Genomic DNA, 25720 nt, shown 5'->3' with positions numbered 1-25720 from the left:
CCGGGTGGCGCCCCCGGATCTGCTCCTTTTGTGTGGATTCATTGTGGACTACTTGCGGACGCTGCAGAACTACTACAATTTGTGTTACCCCAGTTCCCTGCTCCAATAAATCTTGTTGGATTGTCTATCGGCCTGGTGTCTCTTTCTGCTCTGTCGCAAACCCCGTCACAGGCTGGTCTAGAAACCTGACCTCCAGACCAAAGCTATAAATTACGGCTGTATACAGAGAAACGTGTTCACATGTGAGGGCAGCCTGAGACGCTGATGTGTTCCACCAACTTCATTCACCCCCCCAGGGAGCAGAAAGCAAACTACCAGTTAGATGATTTATGTAAGTTTTCCCCTGTTTATTTCATACTGTTTTGCATAAGTTGTGTCTTTTTTATTATCATATTTTTATACCTTTTTCCTACTGTAAGCATTGAACCTTTTTGTATTAAAGTATAAAACTTTAACAAGTTGAACCTTGAATGTTCTAAAAGAATCCATAGTCTAAGATGTACGAGCCTTATGAGTGGTAGACAATATTATTACTATTTCCAGGACTCATCGCCCGTGTGTTCGATGAGTGGTGGCAGTGTGTATGAGCAGGTGTGTGGCCTGGGTCGGTGTGTGATTTATGCTCCCATTACAGCATAGGACAGAGGTTGAATGCTGGACTGAGAGTGGGGAGATAGAATAACCCTTGCAGGCACAACCCCAAGTCACGTATTGAGATTGGGCACGTGACGAATTAGTGACACCACGGAGAAGGGATCCGTGACAGTGGGAATATCTAAAGAAGAATATAATGCTGTCTGCACTTAGCTAATTTACATCTCCTGGTCCAGATGAATTACATCCTAGGGTATTAATACCAGCTCACAGCTTTCTGCATAGTCTTTACTGGTTATTAAAATGGAGGGACCCAAATGAGCAAGCACGCCCTTGGTGTATGTGTTATCTAGATAGAGGTAGCCCATCTGGTGGCGAGCTTGCCGTGTCTTTTCTGGACAGGTCTTCCATCTTTGGTCCTCATCAGATGCTCAACTCTCACATGTACCTCCAAGTAGCTGCTAGCATGCGGCAGCAGGTACACTCCGGAACACCACCTCGGCAGGTGGGCCAAAACAGGTGAGGGTAGCTGTTGGGTTTTTTTGAGACCTACGGTGTTTTTCAAGGGTTTGCATACCCTTGCATGTGAAGACTGGATATGGCAGACTGTGTGGAAGAAACCATTCAAGATTCGACGGACAGACAAACGATTCCCAGCACAGCGTTGTAGAGTGCTGAGAGGGCGCAGCGAGGCACATATAGGACACTGCTGGCCATCCACTGCACCCTGACCTATCTCCAGTTGTCTCGCCTAGTTCTTGCCACTGGGGCTAGATAGGTACGGGCGAGAGAGTGAGGTTGACGACTGCGCAACTCTTCCTCACTTTAATCTAAGTCAAGCGCAAGTCATGACTTCAACCACTGCGTATCTAAAGTCCAGTGGCGATGGGAGAGTGGCAAAGCAGCAGGTGTGGAGTCACTGGAGGCTGTAGTCACGAACCTGCACGCAGGCGGCCCAGGCCATATGGTCGCTCCCCACGGGACCGAGGCAGCAGTGGAGTTCGGCAGCCTCCTGGGTGTCTGAGAAGTCCTGTTCAGGATCACTGTGCTCACCACAATCGAGGACGGGGCTAGAAAAGGTGCCTCAAACATAGTCTGCTTCATTTCACCTGGCCAGCCTACCGCAGCTGGCGGGTTTCCCATACAGCGGTCGACACACAATAAAGAAAAATAAAATGATGGTACTCAACCTTGGCACATGGAATGTGAGAACTGGATAATACAAAGGCAGACAGACCAGAGAGAAGAACGGCAAACATGCAACTCTGATCAGTGCCTATGCGCCTACTATGACTAACCCGGATGACATTAAAGATAGGGTCTATGAAGAACTTGGCACACTTATTTCAGCAAATCCACAGGCAGACAAGCTCATTATACTTGGAGACTTTAATGCCAGAGTGGGAACAGACCATCAAAACTGGGAAGGGGTCATTGGGAGATACGGCACTGGCAAGGGTAACAGTAATGGCCTGCTGCTCCTCAAGATTTGTGCCACACATGACCTTGTCATCACCAACACCCTATTCCACTTACCCACATGCAAGAAGACATCATGGATGCACCCACGCTCGAGGCATTGGCATCTCATTGATTACATCATTGCCAGGAAAAGGGATAGGATAGACTTTAGAGTGATGAGGGCCATGTGCGGTGCAGACTGCTGGACTGACCATCGCCTTATTGTGTCTAAGTGCAGGCTCCGCATCCTGCCTACGAGGAGACGACAAGGGCAGAAAACTACAAAGAGGCTGAATGTCTATAAGCTGCAAAACAAAGGAATTGCAGGGGAATTTGCCAATGACCTTGATGGCAGACTGTTATATATAATGCAGGCAGAGGAGACCGGCGTTGAGGAACAGTGGATGATTCTGAGAGATGCTGTTTACAATACTGCTCTGGAGCATCTCTGATCAGTAACCAGAAATAATCAAGACTGGTTTGATGAAAATGACAAGGAAATAAAGACACTCCTAGAAGAGAAACATCAGCGGTACAAGGTGTATCAAAATGACCCCAGGTCTTTAGCTAAGAAAGATGCTTTTACCAACATAAAAAGAAAAGGTACAAATCAAGCTACGCGAGATGCAGGATAACTGGTTTAGCAAGAAGGCAGATGAAATTCAGGGTTATACAGATACCGATGACCAGAAACGCTTCTACGATGCTCTCAAAGCTGCATATGGACCCCAGCCATGAAGCTCTTCACTTATGCTTAATGCAGATGGAACTAAGCTACTAACAAAAAGAAACAATTTCTGGAACGGTGGGCTGAGCACATTAATAATATTCTTAACTCGCCCTGCCAATATCAATGATGAGGCTATTATTCGCCTGCCCCAGGTAGAAATCAACAATTACCTTGATGTTCTTCCAAGTGAAGAGGAAGTCAGGAAAGCAGAAGAACAACTTTATTGTGGAAAAGCACCCGGAAATGATGCTATACCTGCTGGGGTATATAAAGCTGGCGGCCCTGCTCTGATGCAAATGGTGACCAAACTATTCCGGTATATGTGGAAAAAGGAACAGGTTCCGCAAAACAGATGAAAGATGCCAGCATAATTCACATATACAAGAGGAAAGGTAATCGCCAATCTTGTGACAACCATCGAGGCATCTCCCTTCTGTCCACTGCAGGAAAGATATCGGCTCGTCTCTTGCTCAACCGCCTTTTACATCACCTTGAGCAAGGCCTATTACCTGAAAGCCAGTGTGGTTTCCGTGCTAAATGTGGAACAGTAGATATGGTCTTTTCAGCATGTCAACTTCACGAAAAGTGCCAGGAGCAACACCGTGACCTTTATGTAACTTTTGTTGATTTGACCAAGGGTTTCGACACAGTCAGTAGAGATAGCCTGTGGAATATCATGGCAAAATTTGGGTGCCCGAGCCAGTTCAACTCAATCGTCCGGCAGTTCCATGATGGCATGATGGTGAAGGTTCAGAACCATGGAGACGAATCTGAGGCTTTTCCAGTAACAAACGACATAAAACAAGGCTGTGTGCTCCAACTCTGCTCAGTATGCTATTCTCAGCAATGTTAGGTGATGCCTTTAACAACCGTGAAGATGGAATCCAGGTTAAATACAGGACTGATGGCAAGCTATTCAACCCAAAAAGCCTGAAGGCGGTTATGAAAGTGATTGCGACTGTTATCCATGAATTATTATTTACTGATGACTGTGCACTTAACGCTAGCACGGAACAGCAGATGCAGCATGAAATGGACTGTTTTTCTCAAGCCTGCAACAGTTTTGGTCTCGAGATCAACATTAGAAAAACCGAAGTCATGTATCAACCTGTTCCAGAGAAACTATACAAGGAGCCACGTACCACGGTGAAGGAGCAAAACCTCAAAGCAGCCGATAACTTCATCTACTTAGGCAGCACACTTTCCCGTGAAGTGACCATAGATGCTGAGCTTAATAAAGAAATTGCCAAAGCCAGTGCCGCCTTTGGGAGACTGCGTAAGAACATCTGGGAATGAAGGGGACTCAGCCTTACAACCAAGCTGAAGGTCTACTGCGCGGTGGTCCTCACCACACTTCTCTATGCTAGCGAGACCTGGACAGTCTCCAGCCAACAAGCTAAACAGCTTAATCATTTTCACATGAGTTGCCTCTGCAGACTCCTCCACATCAGGTGGCAAGACAATGTCCCGGACACGGCAATTCTGGAACAAATTGGGCTCTGCAGCGTTTACACTCTCCTGCTGAAAGTCCAAGCCAGGTGGGCTGGACATGTGGTCAGAATGCCTGACAGCCGACTACCGAAACAACTGCTGTACGGAGAACTGTGCCAAGGAAAGCGAGTAGTTGGGGAGCTGACGAAGCGCTATAAAGACTGCCTTAAGGTGTCTCTCAAAAACCTGGAAGTCAATACCAATGAATGGGAAGAGCTTGCCCTGGATCGTCCAGGTAGGCGGGGCAGGATCACCTCAGGAGCACGTGCAGCTGAAGATAGGAAAATCTTTGACGCAAAAAGAAAGCGTGCTGTCCGCAAGGCACAAGTAGAATCTGGTGTACTGACTACATCTGCTTCCTTATGTCAAGTATGTGGGCGAACCTTCAGGGCCCGGATTGGACTCATCAGCCACCTCCAAACCCATAACTACTAATTCTCTTCTAACCCTGAAGTCATGGTCATCTTCGACCACGAAGGACGAACATCAAATGTTACCTGTTGATAACATATCCAGAGTCAAATACATTGTGCTGACCGCCATTTATAAAGTAGTGCTTCATGCATATCTAATAACGGCGACCAAGGGAGGGTAGTCAGAGCTGAGTCCTTAAAGGCACAGTACAGGAATAGAGTCCACTGAGCCAACTCTCAGCGAGCACTCCCCTGGTGCCTTGCACATAGACAGTTGGGACCAACACATTCTTCCCCACGACATATCTTGTTCCTGCTCCAGCTGCAGTAGTCCAGGCAAATAAAAGGTCCAGAGGTGCAACAGCTCTCCAGTGGGAAAAATGAAATTTCTTGGAACAGAGATGAAAGAAAAAGACTTGGAAGGGCAGTGCGTGTGTAGTTTACTGTACATGTATTTATTGAATAAATAATATAAAAAAAAAGGGTGTGGGGTCCCCCTTATTTTTTACTAACCAGCTGAGGGAAAGAACACAGCTGGGGGCTGGTTTTATTATTCTGGGAAGGGGCCAATATCCGTAAAGCTTCCACGGCTATTAATACTAGCTCACAGCTTTCTGCTTCCTCTTTCTCACGCTAAACTCAGTGTTGCAGCCGGCATGAGTGGTAACATTACTGATGTCACCGCTCAGCAATGCAACCAGATGTAGCAGAGTTGAGCTTGTCGTGGGATATCATCATTATGGATTATTAGCGGACAGCTGACAATTTCTTAGATTTTCTATTTTTATGTTATTAAATAGGAAAAAGAGGGGATATGTTGGGGAATGTTTTGTTCAATTCAATTACTTTTTTTCTGTGTGTGTGTCTATTAATTTTCACTACAGGGTTAGCGATGGTTGTGCCTGACAGATGGCGCTCTACGCTCTATTACTAACTCCTGGACTTGAAGTCAGTGGACATTAAAAAGCTGACATCATCCACAAAATATTACCTCAATTACCAATGCAAGAGGGAAAGTATCTAATGGATGTGCCTTTTCTGGGTAGATGCCGGCTGCTATTTTTAGGCTGGAGAGGGCCAAATATCCATGGGTCTTCCCAGCCTGAGAGTACCAGCACCGTGCTGTCAGCTTTACCTGAGCTTGTTATCAAAAACAAAAGGAGACCCCCAGGTCTTAATTTTTTCTTTTTTTATACACATTGTGCCGGCCAATCGCAACTATGCCAATACTTGACATGGCTGTGATGGGGTTAAAGTGCCCAAACAGGAAAAGCTGCAGTCTTTCAACAAGCTTTGTTCTGGCTGCCAAAACCCAAACAGTAACACAGAGTTCTGGGAGAAGTCATTTGTCGGACACCAGTACGGACCCCGAACTTTATTGTTGGATTTGCCTATCTCTAATGAAGACATGACGACAGCGGAGAAATCGCGACTCACAGATCAGAAGGAAATAATCAGGGAAATGAAAGCTGTTGTCAGACGGAGAAAATGTAGAGAAAACCAGAGCAAGTCTGGAGAAAACTCATCTATTATAGGATGACGCCGGAGAGACGTCATCACATCCACCGGAGCCAACAAGGAGCCTCGCTTCTCACCTCGTGGTGTACGAGGCCGGAGCTCCTCCATCATCACGTCCTGGTACCGATCCTGGTGCCCTTCTAGATACTCCCACTCCTCCATGGAGAGATAGACAGCGACGTCCTGACACCTTATAGGAACCTGACAACAACGACACCGTCACCACCCAGAATCTTCCAGTGCTATCCCATATAATGTCCCAGCAGTCACCTCTCCGGTCATCACGCAGAATACTCCAGTGCAATCATGTAAAATGTCCCAGCAGTCACCTCTCCCGTCATCACCCAGAATCCTCCAGTGCCGTTGTCAGGAATCCCACCATGCTGCCACCAATATGTCACGGATCCCACCGTGATCCCATCAATCTGTCACGGTTCACGGGGTAAGATACCTTTATCACCCCCACCACTCACACCAATTTGTCAAGAACCGGGGTTGGTTGGTTGCCCCTGGTTCCTAATGAAAGGGATTTATCTATATCCCACTTCCCCGTTCCGGTTTGGAACTTGCAGCTCTCTGCGGCAAGTCGCCAGAAGGGCTGCCTGCTATGTACTCGTTATTGGGCACGCTGCAGCGAGGGCGACATAACTACTCCCACTCAGGCGAGAACAATAATTATCAACGCCGCCATCGCTACAAAGCCTACCAAACACACAGAACAAAGTATGCTGCCACCAGCTCCAATTTTCCAAGGATTAACTGGTCCGGAGCCAAATCAAATCAGTAGCGTAATTCACTTCAGAGGATGCGACAGTTCATTTAGAGAAGGGAGAGACAAGTGTCATGTCCGACGCTGTTCAGACCAGGTCATCCGACAGACAGCGGTAATTCCGCATTTGACCACTATTTACTCTTTGGGTTCTGCTAGATTTTGTCTAGCTGTTCCGGGGTTAATTTACCTGATGCTCGGATTGGAAGCTGGGCCATGCCCATTGCCTTTAAATAGTTCTCCTGATCATTGGGCGTCGCCGATTATAGCTTCTGTCTTGCGTTGTTATCTCGGTCTGGAGTGGAGAGCTGGTGGTTGGAGATTCGTTGCTGGTGGTGTATATTCCTTCATCTTATTTACTCCTTCCTATATTTGTGTTTATTTTGCCCTGCACATTTATAGTGTATTCCTGAGTGTCTGCGGCGTGGTGTATATTTTCCTTTATCCTTGTCTGTGCTAACTGTAGGTATTTAAGTATTACCTCTTCACTGGGTGGTGGGTTGAGGTTTCAGCCTAGGGCTGAGCTCAGGAGTTAGGGTGAGATTCGAGGCCTGAACATGCACACCATCAGTGTAAACTTCAGGTAGAGGGTCAGTCAGGATTTCCCTAGTATTAGGGAAATTGCAGGAGCCCGGGTTATTAGCTCTCGCTCACAAGTCTCTCCCTGACATTATAATCGGCCCAACTACAAGAAAAAAAAAAAAAAGGGGTTTCTTTTTTTTTTGTTTTGTTTTGTCATGGATCCCATGACTTCCATAACCCGCCAGTTGGAGGCGCTGTCCCTACAGGTCACGGAGTTGAGGGGGGCAGTGCAGCAACAGGGACTAGCAGTGTCCAATGTTCAAGCTGGAGCGACAGGAAGAGTTACTGAGCCTAAATTTCCGTTGCCTGAAAAATTTGCTGGGGAACGCAGTAAATTTGTTTCTTTTCGTGAAGCTTGCAAACTATATTTCCGTATGCGCCCGATATCTTCGGGTAATGAGGCTCAGCGTGTGGGCCTGGTGTTGTCATTGTTAAGTGGGGATCCTCAAGCATGGGCGTTTTCTTTGCCATCTGATTCTGCGGCATTTGTCTCTGTGGAGAGTTTTTTTTCTTCTCTTTGGAAAATCTACGATGAACCTGACAGAAAGGCTCTAGCAGAATCGAAGATACGCACTATTCGCCAGGGGGAGCGAGTTGCAGAGGATTACTGTTCTGAATTTCGTCGCTGGGCGATCGATACACAATGGAATGATGCAGCATTGCGGAGTCAGTTTATACATGGGATTTCTGGAAGGGTTAAAAAAGCCCTTCTGATGTACGAGACTCCTACTTCTCTAGATTCCGCTATGAGTCTGGTTGTCTGCATTGATCGCCGTTTGCGTCAGGGGGAGCATGAGACACTGCCTATGGGAGAGGGTTTAGGTTCACGTGAGGTTGCTGCAGGTGAGCCCACGGAGCCTATGCAAATCGCAGGGGTGTCACATGTGAAGCATCCAGTCCCTGAGCTCAGGAAGCAGTGAGCCTGTTTTTACTGTGGTAAAACGGGTCATTTTATTAACATCTGTCCTCTGTTGCCTAAGAAAAACACAACGGCAGAAAACTTGTGAGCTCAGAGGGTGTGGAGGAAACCAGTCTGAGCTTGTGTATATCCTCCATGGTGGTTTCTCAGTGCATGCTCCCTGCTAAGGTTTTTGTTGCTGGCAGTGAGCTGCCAATTACTGTTGTTGTGGATAGTGGTTCAGCCACAAATCTCATTGATGAGGGGTTTGCGCGCACAGCAGGTTTTAGGACTGAAAAACTGTCTCAACCTATCCGCGTGGTCACCATCAATGCTGCTCCTCTCTCTCAGGGGGAGATCACTGAATTTGTGGCTGAGGTGAAACTCCACATTGGAGTTCTACATTCGGAGCGGGTTACATGTAAGGTGCTCAGGAATCTTCCTGCTCAGGTGGTTTTGGGTTTTCCTTGGTTGTCTATGCACAACCCGGTAATTGACTGGAAAACTCAAAACATAATTCAGTGGAGCGAGTTCTGCCAGGAGAATTGCCTGGCCACATGTGTGGCTGCGGTGACTTCAAGCGTTCCGGAGTCACTTCAGGATTTTGTGGATGTGTTCTCTGAGAAGGGTTGTTCAGAGTTGCCGCCACATCGTCCTTATGACTGTTCTATCAAGTTTAAACCAGGGGCCAAATTACCTAAAGCAAGGATGTTTAACATTTCCGGTCCGGAGAGACAAGCGTTAAAAGATTACATTGCGGAAAGCTTGAGCAAAGGGCACATCAGGCCGTCATCCTCGCCGGTGGCAGCAGGGTTCTTCTTCGTGAAGAAGATGGCGGATTACGCCCGTGTTTGATTTCAGGGAGTTGAACCAGATTACGGTTCGTGATCCATACCCTATGCCTCTGATACCAGATTTGTTCAACCAGGTGGCAGGTGCTAAGTGGTTCACCAAGCTTGACCTCAGGGGGGGCGTACAACCTCATAAGAGTCCGTCAAGGTGATGAGTGGAAGACGGCTTTTAATACCCCTGAGGGTCATTTTGAAAATTTGGTGATGCCGTTTGGGTTGACAAACGCACCTGCAGTGTTCCAACATTTCATCAATGATGTGTTCTCGCATGTTTTGGGGAAATTCGTTATCGTGTACCTAGATGACATTCTCATATATTCTTGCGACCGTGATACTCATTTAGATCATGTCAGGCAGGTGTTACAGCTTCTCAGAGAGAATAAGCTGTATGCTAAACTTGAGAAATGTGTATTTTCTGTTCAAGAGTTGCCTTTCTTGGGTTATATTGTGTCTGCTTCTGGTTTTAAAATGGACGCCGCTAAGGTGCAAGCGGTGCTGCATTGGGAACGTCCTGATAACCTGAAAGCACTTCAGCGGTTCCTTGGGTTTTCTAACTACTATACAGGTCCTTCTCAAAAAATTAGCATATAGTGTTAAATTTCATTATTTACCATAATGTAATGATTACAATTAAACTTTCATATACTATAGATTCATTATCCACCAACTGAAATTTGTCAGGTCTTTTATTGTTTTAATACTGATGATTTTGGCATACAACTCCTGATAACCCAAAAAACCTGTCTCAATAAATTAGCATATTTCACCCGTCCAATCAAATAAAAGTGTTTTTTAATACCAAACAAAAAAACCATCAAATAATAATGTTCAGTTATGCACTCAATACTTGGTCGGGAATCCTTTGGCAGAAATGACTGCTTCAATGCGGCGTGGCATGGAGGCAATCAGCCTGTGACACTGCTGAGATGTTATGGAGGCCCAGGATGCTTCAATAGCGGCCTTAAGCTCATCCAGAGTGTTGGGTCTTGCGTCTCTCAACTTTCTCTTCACAATATCCCACAGATTCTCTATGGGGTTCAGGTCAGGAGAGTTGGCAGGCCAATTGAGCACAGTAATACCATGGTCAGTAAACCATTTACCAGTGGTTTTGGCACTGTGAGCAGGTGCCAGGTCGTGCTGAAAAATGAAATCTTCATCTCCATAAAGCATTTCAGCCGATGGAAGCATGAAGTGCTCCAAAATCTCCTGATAGCTAGCTGCATTGACCCTGCCCTTGATGAAACACAGTGGACCAACACCAGCAGCTGACATGGCACCCCACACCATCACTGACTGTGGGTACTTGACACTGGACTTCAGGCATTTTGGCATTTCCTTCTCCCCAGTCTTCCTCCAGACTCTGGCACCTTGATTTCCGAATGACATGCAAAATTTGCTTTCATCAGAAAAAAGTACTTGGGACCACTTAGCAACAGTCCAGTGCTGCTTCTCTGTAGCCCAGGTCAGGCGCTTCTGCCGCTGTTTATGGTTCAAAAGTGGCTTTACCTGGGGAATGCGGCACCTGTAGCCCATTTCCTGCACACGCCTGTGCACGGTGGCTCTGGATGTTTCCACACCAGACTCAGTCCACTGCTTCCTCAGGTTCCCCAAGGTCTGGAATCAGTCCTTCTCCACAATCTTCCTCAGGGTCCGGTCACCTCTTCTCGTTGTACAGCGTTTTCTGCCACATTGTTTCCTTCCAACAGACTTACCATTGAGGTGCCTTGATACAGCACTCTGGGAACAGCCAATTTGTTGAGAAATTTCTTTCTGGGTCTTACTGTTATGACCCCAGTGGACAGGGTCTCAGAGGAACGTGTAAGTCTGCGATATTCAAAAATCCAGCTCATAGGGCTGTGGTAACTGGGTTGACCAAATAGCTACTCCTAACGCCAACACTAGAAGTAGCCGGGGATCATGCCTACGGTGATCGCTAGATGACTCGCGCCAGCCGGAGAATCTAACTACCCCTAGGAGAAGAAAACAAAGACCTCTCTTGCCTCCAGAGAAAGGGACCCCAAAGCAAGATACAAGCCCCCCACAAATAATAACGGTGAGGTAAGAGGAAATGACAAACACAGAAATGAACCAGGTTCAGCAAAGAGAGGCCAGCTTACTAATAGCAGAATAAAGCAAGATAACTTATCTGGTCAACAAAAACCCTATAAAAATCCACGCTGGAGATTCAAGAACCCCCGAACCGTCTAACGGTCCGGGGGGAGAACACCAGCCCCCTGGAGCTTCCAGCAAAGGTCAGGATACAGATTGGAACAAGCTGGACAAAAATACCAAACTAAACAAAAGCAAAAAGCAAGTAAGCAGACTTAGCTTGAAATACAGGAACCAGGATCATAGGACAAGAGCACAACAGATTAGCTCTGATTTCAACGATGCCAGGCATTGAACTGAAGGTCCAGGGAGCTTATATAGCAACGCCCCTGAACTAACGGCCCAGGTGAGGATATAGGAAAAGACAGAAGCTCCAGAGTCAAATCACTAATGACCACTAGAGGGAGCAAAAAGCAAAATCACAACATCTTACCCTCTTGCTTGAGGGTGTCAATGATGGCCTTCTTGACATCTGTCAGGTCGCTAGTCTTACCCATGATGGGGGTTTTGAGTAATGAACCAGGCAGGGAGTTTTTAAAAGCCTCAGGTATCTTTTGCATGTGTTTAGAGTTAATTAGTTGATTCAGAAGATTAGGGTAATAGGTCATTTAGAGAACCTTTTCTTGATATGCTAATTTATTGAGACAGGTTTTTTGGGTTATAAGGAGTTGTATGCCAAAATCATCAGTATTAAAACAATAAAAGACCTGACAAATTTCAGTTGGTGGATAATGAATCTATAATATATGAAAGTTTAATTGTAATCATTACATTATGGTAAATAATGAAATTTAACACTATATGCTAATTTTTTGAGAAGGACCTGTAGGAAATTTATTAAGGATTTTTCCATCATTGCTAAACCGCTGACATGACTAAAAAGGGTACCAATTTCTCCGTTTGGCCTGAGGCTGCTGTGTGCGCATTTGAATTTCTTAAGAACAGTTTTGTTTCAGCCCCCATTCTTGTGCAGCCAGACGTATCTAAACCATTTGTTGTGGAAGTCGATGCGTCTGAGGTTGGTGTGGGGGCGGTACTATCTCAAGGCTCATCTTTGAGTGGTTTACGTCCGTGCGCCTATTTCTCCAAGAAACTGTCGTCCGCCGAACGTAACTACGATATCGGCAACAGGGAGTTGTTGGCTATTAAGTTGGCCTTTGAGGAATGGCGACACTTCTTGGAGGGGTCGGTACATCAGGTTACTGTTATTACCGATCATAAGAATCTGCTGTATTTGGAGTCAGCCAAGCGTCCCCCAGGCAGGCTCGCTGGGCATTGTTTTTCAATTTCAATTTTGTGGTCACTTACAGACCGGGGTCTAAAAACACTAAGGCGGATGCTCTGTCCAGGTGTTTTCCGGGGGGGGAGAACCTCGGGAGGATCCAGTACCCATCCTCCAAAAGGGTGTTGTGGTTTCGGCTCTCACTACCGAGGTTGAGGCTGAGATTGCCGAGCGTCCCCCAGGCAGGCTCGCTGGGCATTGTTTTTCACGCGGTTCAATTTTGTGGTCACTTACAGACCGGGGTCTAAAAACACTAAGGCGGATGCTCTGTCCAGGTGTTTTCCGGGGGGGGGGAAGAACCTCGGGAGGATCCAGTACCCATCCTCCAAAAGGGTGTTGTGGTTTCGGCTCTCACTACCGAGGTTGAGGCTGAGATTGCCGAGGCTCAGGAGGAGGTACCATCTGAGCTTCCCATCAACAAATCTTTTGTTCCGCTTCATCTCCGCCTAAAGGTTTTGGTGGAGCATCATGATGCCGTCCTGGCTGGTCACCCAGGGGTTAGAGGTACCTTGGAGTTGGTGTCACGTCGGTTTTGGTGGCCCAAGATCCGACAGGACGTGGTCTCATACGTGTCAGCTTGTACCACGTGCGCTAGGGCTAAGACGCCCCGCTCCCGTCCTGTTGGCACACTACTTCCTCTTGAGGTACCTAGTATGCCATGGACGGAAATCTCCATGGATTTCATCACTGATTTGCCCTTATCAGCTGGAAACACGGTCATCTTGGTGATTGTTGATCGGTTTTCTAAAATGTCACACTTTGTGTCGTTGCCTGCGTTGCCTAACGCTAAGACTCTGGCTCAGGTATTTGTGCAGGAGGTGGTCAGACTTCATGGGGTTCCGTCTGACATCGTGTCTGATAGGGGGTCTCAGTTTGTGGCAAAATTTTGGAGAGCGTTTTGCTCACGGCTGGGAATCAAGTTATCTCATTCTTCGGCATTTCATCCTCAGTCAAATGGTCAGACTGAGCGTATGAACCAAAATTTGGAACAGTACTTACGCTGCTTTGTCTCTGATAACCAGGAGGAGTGGTCTACCTTTCTTCCTTTGGCTGAGTTTGCCATCAATAATCACCGCCAGGAGTCGTCTGGGGAGTCTCCGTTTTTTTGTGTTTATGGGCTACATCCTCAATTTTGTACCTTGAGTCAGAGGGGCTCTTCCGGCGTTTCGGAGGACCAGTTAGGAACACAATTGTCATCAGTCTGGAGGAGAGTTAAACAGCGCCTGTTGAGTGTGGGTGCTAGGTACAAACGTGTGGCTGACAGTAGGCGTGTGCCAGGTCCGGACCTGAGTATGGATGACTGGGTGTGGTTATCCACAAAATACATAAGACTCAAGATACCATCCCTTAAATTGGGTCCAAGGTTTATTGGTCCATTTAGGGTCACCGCCGTCATTAACCCAGTTGCGTACCGATTGGAGCTCCCTACGGTGTATAAGATACACAACGTGTTCCACAGGTCTCTTCTAAAGAAGGTGGTGGGTTCTGTGTACGCGGCGCCTATGCCACCTCCAGTCTTGGTGGATGGTAATTTGGAGTTTGAAGTCTCCAAGGTGGTTGACTCTCGTGTAGTGCGTCGCACTTTACAGTACTTGGTACACTGGCGTGGTTATGGGCCTGAGGAGAGGTCCTGGGTACCAGCCTCGGATGTTCATGCTGACCGGCTGGTCAGGTTGTTTCACCGCCGTCATCTGGACAAGCTGGGTCCTATAAGCCGTGAGGGCCCTGGGGTCCCTCGTAGAAGGCGGGGTACTGTCATGTCGGACGCTGTTCAGACCAGGTCGTCCGACAGACAGCGGTAATTCCGCTTTTGACCACTATTTACTCATTGGGTTCTGCTAGATTTTGTCTAGCTGTTCCGGGGTTAATTTACCTGATCCTCGGATTGGAAGCTGGGCCATTTCCATGGCCTTTAAATAGTTCTCCAGATCATTGGGCGTCGCCGATTATAGCTTCTGTCTTGCGTTGTTATCTCGGTCTGGAATGGAGAGCTGGTGGTTGGAGATTCGTTGCTGGTGGTGTATATTCCTTCGTCTTATTTACTCCTTCCTATATTTGTGTTTATTTTGCCCTGCACATTTATAGTGTATTCCTGAGCGACTGCGGCGTGGTGTATATTTTCCTTTATCCTTGTCTGTGCTAACTGTGGGTATTTAAGTATTACATCTTCACTGGGTGGTGGGTGGAGGTTTCAGCCTAGGGCTGAGCTCAGGAGTTAGGGTGAGGTTCGAGGCCTGAACATGCACACCCATCAGTGTAAACTTCAGGTAGAGGGTCAGTCAGGATTTCCCTAGTATTAGGGAAATTGCAGGAGCCCGGGTTATTAGCTCTCGCTCACCAAGTCTCTCCCTGACAACAAGCTAATAAATTGTATTTTTTACTCCAAAAAAAAGGTAGGCAGTGTTTACAAAGAATAAAAAGACATTATAAAGGAGACAATATCATATTTACAATACAAATTACAAATAAAATGGGATTTAAATTGAAAAGAACACTTGCAGGTTGTTCAGATCATTTCATCTCCAGTTTGCCCATGTGCTCAGAAGATACATCAAGATGCATGTCACATCTGTAGAGCAGCTAGCCCCTGTACCAAAGACACTGAAAAATGCAGTCTCACTAAGTTATCCCTAGTCCAAATCCCAGGCACTCCCCCTGTGGTGACATCACTTAGAGGCTGATACCTCCCCTTTACTTAGAATATGAAATCTATCTTTTATGCATATCTCGCTGAACACTGCGTGCAGAATTATTAGGCAAGTTGTATTTTAGAGGATTATTTTTATTATTGATCAACAACTATGTTTTAAATCAACCCAAAAGACTCATAAATATCAAAGCTTAATATTTTTGGAAGTTGGAGTGGGTTTTTTTTTTTGCTATCTTAGGAGGATATCTGTTTGTGCAGGTAACTATTACTGTGCAGAATTATTAGGCAACTTAATAAAATCCAAATATATTCCCATCTCACTTGTTTATTTTCACCAGGTAAACCAATATAACTGCACAAAATTTAGAAATAAACATTTCTGACATGCAAAAACAAAACAAAAAAAAAATTAGTGCCCAATATAGCCTTTATTTATGAGGACACTTGGCAGCCTTCCATCGATAGATTCTGTCAGTTGCTTGATCTGTTTACGATCAACATTGCGTGCAGCAGCCACCACAGCCTCCAGACACTGCTCCGAGAGGTGGACTGTTTTCCTTCCCTGTAGATCTCACATTTTATGAGGGACCGCATGTTTTCTATGGAGTTCAGATCAGGTGAACAAGGGGGCCAGGTCATTATTTTTCTTCTTTGAGAGCTTTACTGGCCAGCCACGTTGTGGAGTACTTGGAGGCATGTGATGGAGCATTGTCCTGCATGAAAATCATGTTTTTCTTGAACGATACCGACTTCTTCCTGTACCACTGCTTGAAGAAGTTGTCTTCCAGAAACTGTCAGTAGGTCTGGGGGTTGAGCTTCACTCCATCCTCAACCTGAAAAGGTCCCACAAGTTCATCTTTGATGATCCCAGCCCATACCAGTCCCCCACCTCCACCTTGCTGGCGTCTGAGTCGGAGTGGAGCTCTCTGCCCTTTACTGATCGAGCCTCTGGCCCATCAAGAGTCACTCTCATTTCATCAGTCCATAAAACCTTTGAAAAGTCAGTCGTAAGATATTTCTTGGCCCAGTCTTGACGTTTTATCTTATGTTTCTTGTTCAAAGGTGGTCGTTTTTCAGCCTTCCTTACCTTGGCCATGTCCCTGAGTATCGCACACCTTGTGCTTTTTGTTACTCCAGTAACGTTGCAGCTCTGAAATATGGCAAAACTGGTGGCAAATGGCATCTTGGCAGCTTCACGCTTGATTTTCCTCAATTCATGGACAGTTATTTTGCACCTTTTTTGCCAACACGTTTCTTGGGACCCTGTTGGCTATTTGCTATGAAACGCTTGATTGTTCGGTGATCACGCTTCAAAAGTTTGGCAATCACTGCTGCATCTCTCTGCAAGACATCTCACAATTTTGGACTTTTCAGAGCCGTCAAATCTCTCTTCTGACCCATTTTGCCAAAGGAAAAGAAGTTGCCTAATAACTAAGCACAACTTATATGGGGTTCTGATGTCATTAGACAACACCCCTCCTCATTACAGAGATGAACATCACCTGATTTACTTAATTGGTAGTTGGCTCTCAAGCCTGAACAGCTTGGAGTAGGACAACATGTATAAAAAGTATCAAGAGATCAAAAAAAAACAACAACTAGCCTCATAATTCTGCACGCAGTGTATGAACCTCGTATGAAATACACCAGATTCTCGAGATGCACCACGTTGGGGCGATTCTTTTAAGTGTAAGCAAGTGTAAGTACATGAACCGCATAAGGAGAAATCCACGCTTTGCACTCATTGCATTTAGCTGCTAGCGGTTTCAGTGAGTGATAGATCTATCAATGGACATCCGGAATATATAATTCTTATATGTCAAGCCCAGATCGGTGCCAGAATATGTCACTTTAATGGAACAAAGGATCTCATGGTGGCTACACCAGTTTCAACTAGCACCATGTGGGAGGGGGGATGAGTAGTTTTACGGAGACTGCTATGCCTGCAGCATAGAACCATCAAAATTCTTCAGGGAGGGGTTTAGGATTCACACACACACAAGCAGCAGGCAGAGAGAGAAGGAGGGGGGGGGTCGGAATGGCCCACAGGGTGTCTCTGGAAAGCCATGTAACCTTCTGAAACCAAACTCACAATATGTAATTTCTACATTATCGTAACAGCCATCCTGTATAATGTCCCAGCAGTCTCCTCTCCGCTCATAACTCAGAATCCTCCAGTGCTGTATAATGTCCCAGCAGTCACCTCTCCGCTCGTCACCCAGAATCCTCCAGTGCTGTATAATGTCCCAGCAGTCACCTCTCCGCTCATCACCCAGAATCCTCCAGTCCTGTATAATGTCCCAGCAGTCACCTCTTCACTCATCACCCAGAATCCTCCAGTGCCGTCCTGTATAATGTCCCAGCAGTCACCTCTCCGCTCATCACCCAGAATCCTCCAGTCCTGTATAATGTCCCAGCAGTCACCTCTCCGCTCATCACCCAGAATCCTCCAGTGCTGTATAATGTCCCAGCAGTCTCCTCTCCGCTCATCACCCAGAATCCTCCAGTGCTGTATAATGTCCCAGCAGTCACCTCTCCGCTCATCACCCAGAATCCTCCAGTCCTGTATAATGTCCCAGCAGTCACCTCTCCGCTCATCACCCAGAATCCTCCAGTGCTGTATAATGTCCCAGCAGTCACCTCTCCGCTCATCACCCAGAATCCCCCAGTCCTGTATAATGTCCCAGCAGTCACCTCTCCGCTCAGCAGCTCAATCATCTTGTTGCTGAGCTCCAGGATCTTCTTGTTCCTCTCATGTAGCAGGGAGTGCGGGGGAGGCTCTGTGATGGGGCCCGGGCTCCGCCCTCCTGACTCCTGGAGATGGATGATGGGAGTCACACCGTCCCCCGGTGTCTTCCTCACTATTGTGTAATCCTGTGTATGGAGAGAGACACTTAGGGAGAAGATTCCTTCCCGACTCCAGATCTGACAATCAGTAGAAATCCCGGGATCAATAACCGTCTCCAGTAATCTGGGGCCATAACCGGGAATATTATTCCCCTCCGGACAGACATCCCGGCCCCTCTACAGCTCTTATAGGGAATCCCCATGACAACTCCTCCGGGCAGAGAGCTCCACACAATCACTGCTCTTACAGGAAAGAATCCTTCTCTCTATTCTGGATTTCCTCCTCCCGATGTCGGACTTGTCACAGAACACAATAAAGCTGATAGAAATGTAGAGGAGTTACCTCTCCGCTCAGCAGGGAGACGATCTCCAGGGCGAAGCGGAATAATCTTCTGGTGGTCTCATCCCTGTCCTCGTCCATCCTCGGGGTCATTCAGGAGGAGGAGGGATGAGCACTGGATCAGCTGGAGGGATCTCGTCCTGCCGGCGTCTTCATGATGGAGGAGAAGATGGAAATCACAGGGGACGAGAGAACGACAATCACTAAATTCTGCCAAATATCAACATTTATCAGGAGGAAAAGCCACAAAACTCCACCGCGGCCTCCTCCGGCGATCTGACCGCTCATTATCAGCCTCGTAGGGGGAGGACGGTCACCGTGGTAACTACACCGCCAGCAGAGGACGGTCACCGTGGTAACTACACCGCCAGCAGAGGACGGTCACCGTGGTAACTACACCGCCAGCAGGGGACGGTCACCGTGGTAACTACACCTCCAGCGGGGGCCGTGAGATGAGGAGCAGACGCTGCACATCCCCCATACAATGCTGCCCGTCCCCAACACTGAGGAGCCGCAGTCACATGGAGCAGGAGCCTCCACAGGAACAGCTCTGATCTCACCCCACACTCTCCTCTCACAGATTTACCACAAGCACCAAAACTCCACCAAACCCTCCTGTAATCTCACCGGAATGGCGGGAAATCTGCTGCTGGCTGACACCAGAGAACACGAGCTGCTGCACTGAGAGCTGAAGGACCTGTGGTGACGTCACCGTCATGTGATCAGGGGCGGAGCTTAAAACATAACTGGTGACGGACCTGGGATGACGTCATGCCCATGTGATCATGCAAGTTTTTTTGTTTGTTTTTTTACACTGGAAAGGGGCGGGGCCTCTTCCTCTATTGCTAGGAAGCCGCATTGTGCTGAGCATTCTCCCCCCACACACAGTATCAGCTCCTTCACCCAGAAATGCAAGAAGACATCAAATCAGCACTGGAAAATAAAATCTCCTGGAGAGGGCGCTGTTGTTTGCATGGGGCTGCTTGCTTAGCTGGGGATGCTACATGGTGCTGCCAGGATGATGTGTGCGGTCCCTTAAGTTGGGCTGTCAGTGGGGGGGGGGTGTAGTGTCACCTGTGGCAGAGGCGTAGCTAGGGTTTAGGTTCAGGGGGGGCGAAGCTTCTGAGTGGCCCCCTAACCAGGTAACCCTGATTACAACTTGGTGACGCCCCTAATAGTGGAGGAGAACCTCAGCAGATGACAGCGATGTTACTGAAGATAATCTCTATATAACGACCAACACTGATATTACCGCCATATGGTCAGTGGTAGATACCAGTTCTACACAACATATAAGAGATCACAGCACAGTTACAGATAATCTCTTACCGCTGACGTCCTTTATAATGGAGCCATCACTTTTCCCGTCTTTTCCATCTGGCCCAGACCGACATGAAAACTTCTGCCAGCTACAACTCGGCTGCAGGGAAAGCAACAACGACACGTTTCACTTCTCACATTCCAGCCCCATCACCATCTATTCCCAACCTGCACAAACTCCTCATCCTGCTGATACCCCAATACTGAGCCGCTGCTGCCGTATGTGACCCTATTACTGCCCCTGATACCCCAATACTGAGCCGCTGCTGCCGTATGTGTCCCTATTACTGCCCCTGATACCCCAATACTGAGCCGCTGCTGCCGTATGTGTCCCTATTACTGCACCTGATACCCCAATACTGAGCCGCTGCTGCCATATGTGTCCCTATTACTGCCCCTGATACCCCAATACTGAGCTGCTGCTGCCGTATGTGACCCTATTACTGCACCTGATACCCCAATACTGAGCCGCTGCTGCCGTATGTGACCCTATTACTGCCCCTAATACCCCAATACTGAGCTGCTGCTGCCGTATGTGACCCTATTACTGCACCTGATACCCCAATACTGAGCCACTGCTGCCGTATGTGTCCCTATTACTGCCCCTGATACCCCAATACTGAGCCTCTGCTGCCGTATGTGTCCCTATTACTGCACCTAATACCCCAATACTGAGCCGCTGCTGCCGTATGTGACCCTATTACTGCCCCTAATACCCCAATACTGAGCTGCTGCTGCCGTATGTGACCCTATTACTGCACCTGATACCCCAATACTGAGCCACTGCTGCCGTATGTGTCCCTATTACTGCACCTGATACCCCAATACTGAGCCACTGCTGCCGAATGTGTCCCTATTACTGCACCTGATACCCCAATACTGAGCCGCTGCTGCTGTATGTGTCCCTATTACTGCACCTGATACCCCAATACTGAGCCGCTGCTGCCGTATGTGTCCCTATTACTGCCCCTGATACCCCAATACTGAGCCGCTGCTGCCGTATGTGTCCCTATTACTGCACCTGATACCCCAATACTGAGCTGCTGCTGCCGTATGTGTCCCTATTACTGCACCTGATACCCCAATACTGAGCCGCTGCTGCCGTATGTGTCCCTATTACTGCCCCTGATACCCCAATACTGAGCCGCTGCTGCCGTATGTGTCCCTATTACTGCACCTGATACCCCAATACTGAGCCTCTGCTGCCGTATGTGTCCCTATTACTGCACCTGATGCCCCAATACTGAGCCGCTGCTGCCGTATGTGTCCCTATTACTGCCCCTGATACCCCAATACTGAGCCGCTGCTGCCGTATGTGTCCCTATTACTGCACCTGATGCCCCAATACTGAGCCGCTGCTGCCGTATGTGTCCCTATTACTGCCCCTGATACCCCAATACTGAGCCGCTGCTGCCGTATGTGTCCCTATTACTGCCCCTGATACCCCAATACTGAGCCGCTGCTGCCATATGTGTCCCTATTACTGCCCCTGATACCCCAATACTGAGCCGCTGCTGCCGTATGTGTCCCTATTACTGCACCTGATTCCCCAATACTGAGCCGCTGCTGCCGTATGTGTCCCTATTACTGCACCTGATGCCCCAATACTGAGCCGCTGCTGCCGTATGTGTCCCTATTACTGCACCTGATACCCCAATACTGAGCCGCTGCTGCCGTATGTGTCCCTATTACTGCCCCTGATACCCCAATACTGAGCCTCTGCTGCCGTATGTGTCCCTATTACTGCCCCTGATACCCCAATACTGAGCCGCTGCTGCCGTATGTGTCCCTATTACTGCCCCTGATACCCCAAAACTGAGCCGCTGCGGCCATATGTGTCCCTGTTACTGCCCCTGATACCCCAATACTGAGCCGCTGCTGCCATATGTGACCCTATTACTGCACCTGATACCCCAATACTGAGCCGCTGCTGCCGTATGTGTCCCTATTACTGCACCTGATACCCCAATACTGAGCCTCTGCTGCCGTATGTGTCCCTATTACTGCACCTGATACCCCAATACTGAGCCTCTGCTGCCGTATGTGTCCCTATTACTGCACCTGATACCCCAATACTGAGCCTCTGCTGCCGTATGTGTCCCTATTACTGCACCTGATACCCCAATACTGAGCCGCTGCTGCCGTATGTGTCCCTATTACTGCATCTGATACCCCAATACTGAGCCTCTGCTGCCATATGTGTCCCTATTACTGCACCTGATACCCCAATACTGAGCCGCTGCTGCCGTATGTGTCCCTATTACTGCATCTGATACCCCAATACTGAGCCTCTGCTGCCATATGTGTCCCTATTACTGCACCTGATACCCCAATACTGAGCCGCTGCTGCCGTATGTGTCCCTATTACTGCACCTGATACCCCAATACTGAGCCTCTGCTGCCGTATGTGTCCCTATTACTGCACCTGATACCCCAATACTGAGCCGCTGCTGCCGTATGTGTCCCTATTACTGCACCTGATACAAATACTGAGCCGCTGCTGCCGTATGTGTCCCTATTACTGCCCCTGATACCCCAATACTGAGCCGCTGCTGCCGTATGTGACCCTATTACTGCCCCTGATACCCCAATACTGAGCCGCTGCTGCCATATGTGTCCCTATTACTGCACCTGATACCCCAATACTGAGCCGCTGCTGCCGTATATGTCCCTATTACTGCACCTGATACCCCAATACTGAGCCGCTGCTGCCGTATGTGTCCTCATTACTGCCCCTGATACCCCAATACTGAGCCGCTGCTGCCGTATGTGTCCCTATTACTGCACCTGATACCCCAATACTGAGCCGCTGCTGCCGTATGTGACTCTATTACTGCACCTGATACCCCAATACTGAGCCGCTGCTGCCGTATGTGTCCCTATTACTGCACCTGATACCCCAATACTGAGCCGCTGCTGCCATATGTGTCCCTATTACTGCACCTGATACCCCAATACTGAGCTTCTGCTGCCGTATGTGTCCCTATTACTGCCCCTGATACCCCAATACTGAGCCGCTGCTGCCGTATGTGTCCCTATTACTGCACCTGATACCCCAATACTGAGCTTCTGCTGCCGTATGTGTCCCTATTACTGCCCCTGATACCCCAATACTGAGCCGCTGCTGCCATATGTGTCCCTATTACTGCACCTGATACCCCAATACTGAGCCGCTGCTGCCGTATATGTCCCTATTACTGCACCTGATACCCCAATACTGAGCCGCTGCTGCCGTATGTGTCCTCATTACTGCCCCTGATACCCCAATACTGAGCCGCTGCTGCCGTATGTGTCCCTATTACTGCACCTGATACCCCAATACTGAGCCGCTGCTGCCGTATGTGACTCTATTACTGCACCTGATACCCCAATACTGAGCCGCTGCTGCTGTATGTGTCCCTATTACTGCACCTGATACCCCAATACTGAGCCGCTGCTGCCATATGTGTCCCTATTACTGCACCTGATACCCCAATACTGAGCTTCTGCTGCCGTATGTGTCCCTATTACTGCCCCTGATACCCCAATACTGAGCCGCTGCTGCCGTATGTGTCCCTATTACTGCACCTGATACCCCAATACTGAGCCGCTGCTGCCGTATGTGTCCCTATTACTGCACCTGATACCCCAATACTGAGCCGCTGCTGCCGTATGTGCCCCTATTACTGCCCGATACCCCAATACTGAGCCGCTGCTGCCGTATGTGTCCCTATTACTGCACCTGATACCCCAATACTGAGCCGCTGCTGCCGTATGTGACCCTATTACTGCCCCTAATACCCCAATACTGAGCCTCTGCTGCCGTATGTGTCCCTATTACTGCACCTGATACCCCAATACTGAGCTGATGCTGCCGTATGTGTCCCTATTACTGCACCTGATACCCCAATACTGAGCCGCTGCTGCCGTATGTGTCCCTATTACTGCACCTGATACCCCAATACTGAGCCTCTGCTGCCGTATGTGCCCCTATTACTGCCCGATACCCCAATACTGAGCCGCTGCTGCCGTATGTGTCCCTATTACTGCACCTGATACCCCAATACTGAGCCTCTGCTGCCGTATGTGTCCCTATTACTGCACCTGATACCCCAATACTGAGCCGATGCTGCCGTATGTGTCCCTATTACTGCACCTGATACCCCAATACTGAGCCGCTGCTGCCGTATGTGTCCCTATTACTGCACCTGATACCCCAATACTGAGCCGCTGCTGCCATATGTGTCCCTATTACTGCACCTGATACCTCAACACTGAGCCTCTGCTGCCGTATGTGCCCCTATTACTGCCCGATACCCCAATACTGAGCCGCTGCTGCCGTATGTGTCCCTATTACTGCACCTGATACCCCAATACTGAGCCTCTGCTGCCGTATGTGTCCCTATTACTGCACCTGATACCCCAATACTGAGCCGCTGCTGCCGTATGTGTCCCTATTACTGCACCTGATACCCCAATACTGAGCCGCTGCTGCCGTATGTGTCTCTATTACAGCACCTGATACCCCAATACTGAGCCGCTGCTGCCATATGTGTCCCTATTACTGCCCCTGATACCCCAATACTGAGCCCCTTCTGCCGTATGCGTCCCTATTACTGCGCCTACTGTGTGGTACTATGCGCCTTATAAATCCTAAAGCAACTCTTTATAATATAGTCACAATACAAAACTCACAAAAATTAATACATATGCGTGGCCGAGAGACAAGGATTGTTATATCTCTCCCAATATTTCTGTCCGAAACAATAGGACAGTCTAGGAAACTGCCCAATAAATACAAAACAACAGAACGGAGTATACAAGTCCCAATACGCATTTTATTTAAAAATTGTATAATTTTATTTATATTATCAAAATATATAATTCAAACTGAGTAATCAAATATAAATACAATACATATAAATAACAGGATTAGTGGAGGAGGAAACACTATAATAGTGGCGGAGTGGATGACAACACCTATCACATCATATCACAAGGACTGCTATTGTGGGAGCCATAGTATGAAAAAAAAAAAAAAAAATTGCAACAGTGCAGGTTATATCACTAGCTAAAGTGCCATAGTGCCTACAGGACTCATCACCTCATATCATATAAAGCAGCTTACCCATTAGGTCTGAGATGTCTCACCACGCTCCACACACCACCCCCTTGACGCACGTTTCGCGGTCGCTTTCTCAAAAAGGGGTTTGTAAGCTGCTTTATATGATATGAGGTGATGAGTCCTGTAGGCACTATGGCACTTTAGCTAGTGATATAATCTGCACTGTTGCAACTTTTTTTTTTTTTTTTTTTTTTCATACTATGGCTCCCACAATAGCAGTCCTTGTGATATGATGTGATAGGTGTTGTCATCCGCTCCGCCACTATTATAGTGATTCCTCCTCCACTAATCCTGTTATTTATATGTATTGTATTTATATTTGATTACTCAGTTTGAATTATATATTTTGATAATATAAATAAAATTATACAATTTTTAAATAAAATGCGTATTGGGACTTGTATACTCCGTTCTGTTGTTTTGTCTTTATAATATAGTAATGCAGGATGCAAGTGCCCTAGAAAACAGTGCCCACAATGTGCCCCTAGAAAGTAATATTGCCCGGGGTGCGCCCCTTTGACACTCACAGTAACTTGAGTTCCCCTGTAACACTTTACATTGAATAATGTCTCGAGTCTCCCCCCTGTACAGCTCCCCTATACACAGTGTGATGCTCTCTTATACATAACATGATGCCTCCTCACAGTAATGTACCCCCACACAGTATACTGACCCCTTTGTAGCCCCCAAACTGCTTGATGGCCCTAGCACTGTGTGATGTCCCCTTCACTGTAATCCCCACACTGTATGGCCCCCTAGAT

The 25720-nt window shown here is 47.7% G+C and overlaps 1 protein-coding gene across 1 annotated transcript in view; it reads right to left on the bottom strand.

Moving 5' to 3' along the window:
- LOC143793565 (uncharacterized) overlaps window positions 1-19248 on the bottom strand; it is a 66066-nt gene extending 46818 nt beyond the window's left edge. Inside the window, exons 1-4 of the mRNA XM_077280638.1 lie at window positions 19163-19248; window positions 18539-18685; window positions 18043-18222; window positions 6285-6408 (exon numbers count right to left, since the gene is read on the bottom strand). Coding sequence (XP_077136753.1) covers window positions 6285-6408; window positions 18043-18222; window positions 18539-18628 — 394 coding nt within the window. The 5' untranslated portion in view covers window positions 18629-18685; window positions 19163-19248. The remainder of the gene's footprint in view (window positions 1-6284; window positions 6409-18042; window positions 18223-18538; window positions 18686-19162) is intronic.
- Between the last annotated feature and the right edge of the window lie 6472 nt (window positions 19249-25720).

Source organism: Ranitomeya variabilis, chromosome 1 (assembly GCF_051348905.1).
Source record: "Ranitomeya variabilis isolate aRanVar5 chromosome 1, aRanVar5.hap1, whole genome shotgun sequence".
Classification (NCBI taxonomy): domain Eukaryota; kingdom Metazoa; phylum Chordata; class Amphibia; order Anura; family Dendrobatidae; genus Ranitomeya; species Ranitomeya variabilis.
Note: the sequence above shows the minus strand (reverse complement) of the source record. Positions and strands in the feature narration are given on the sequence as shown.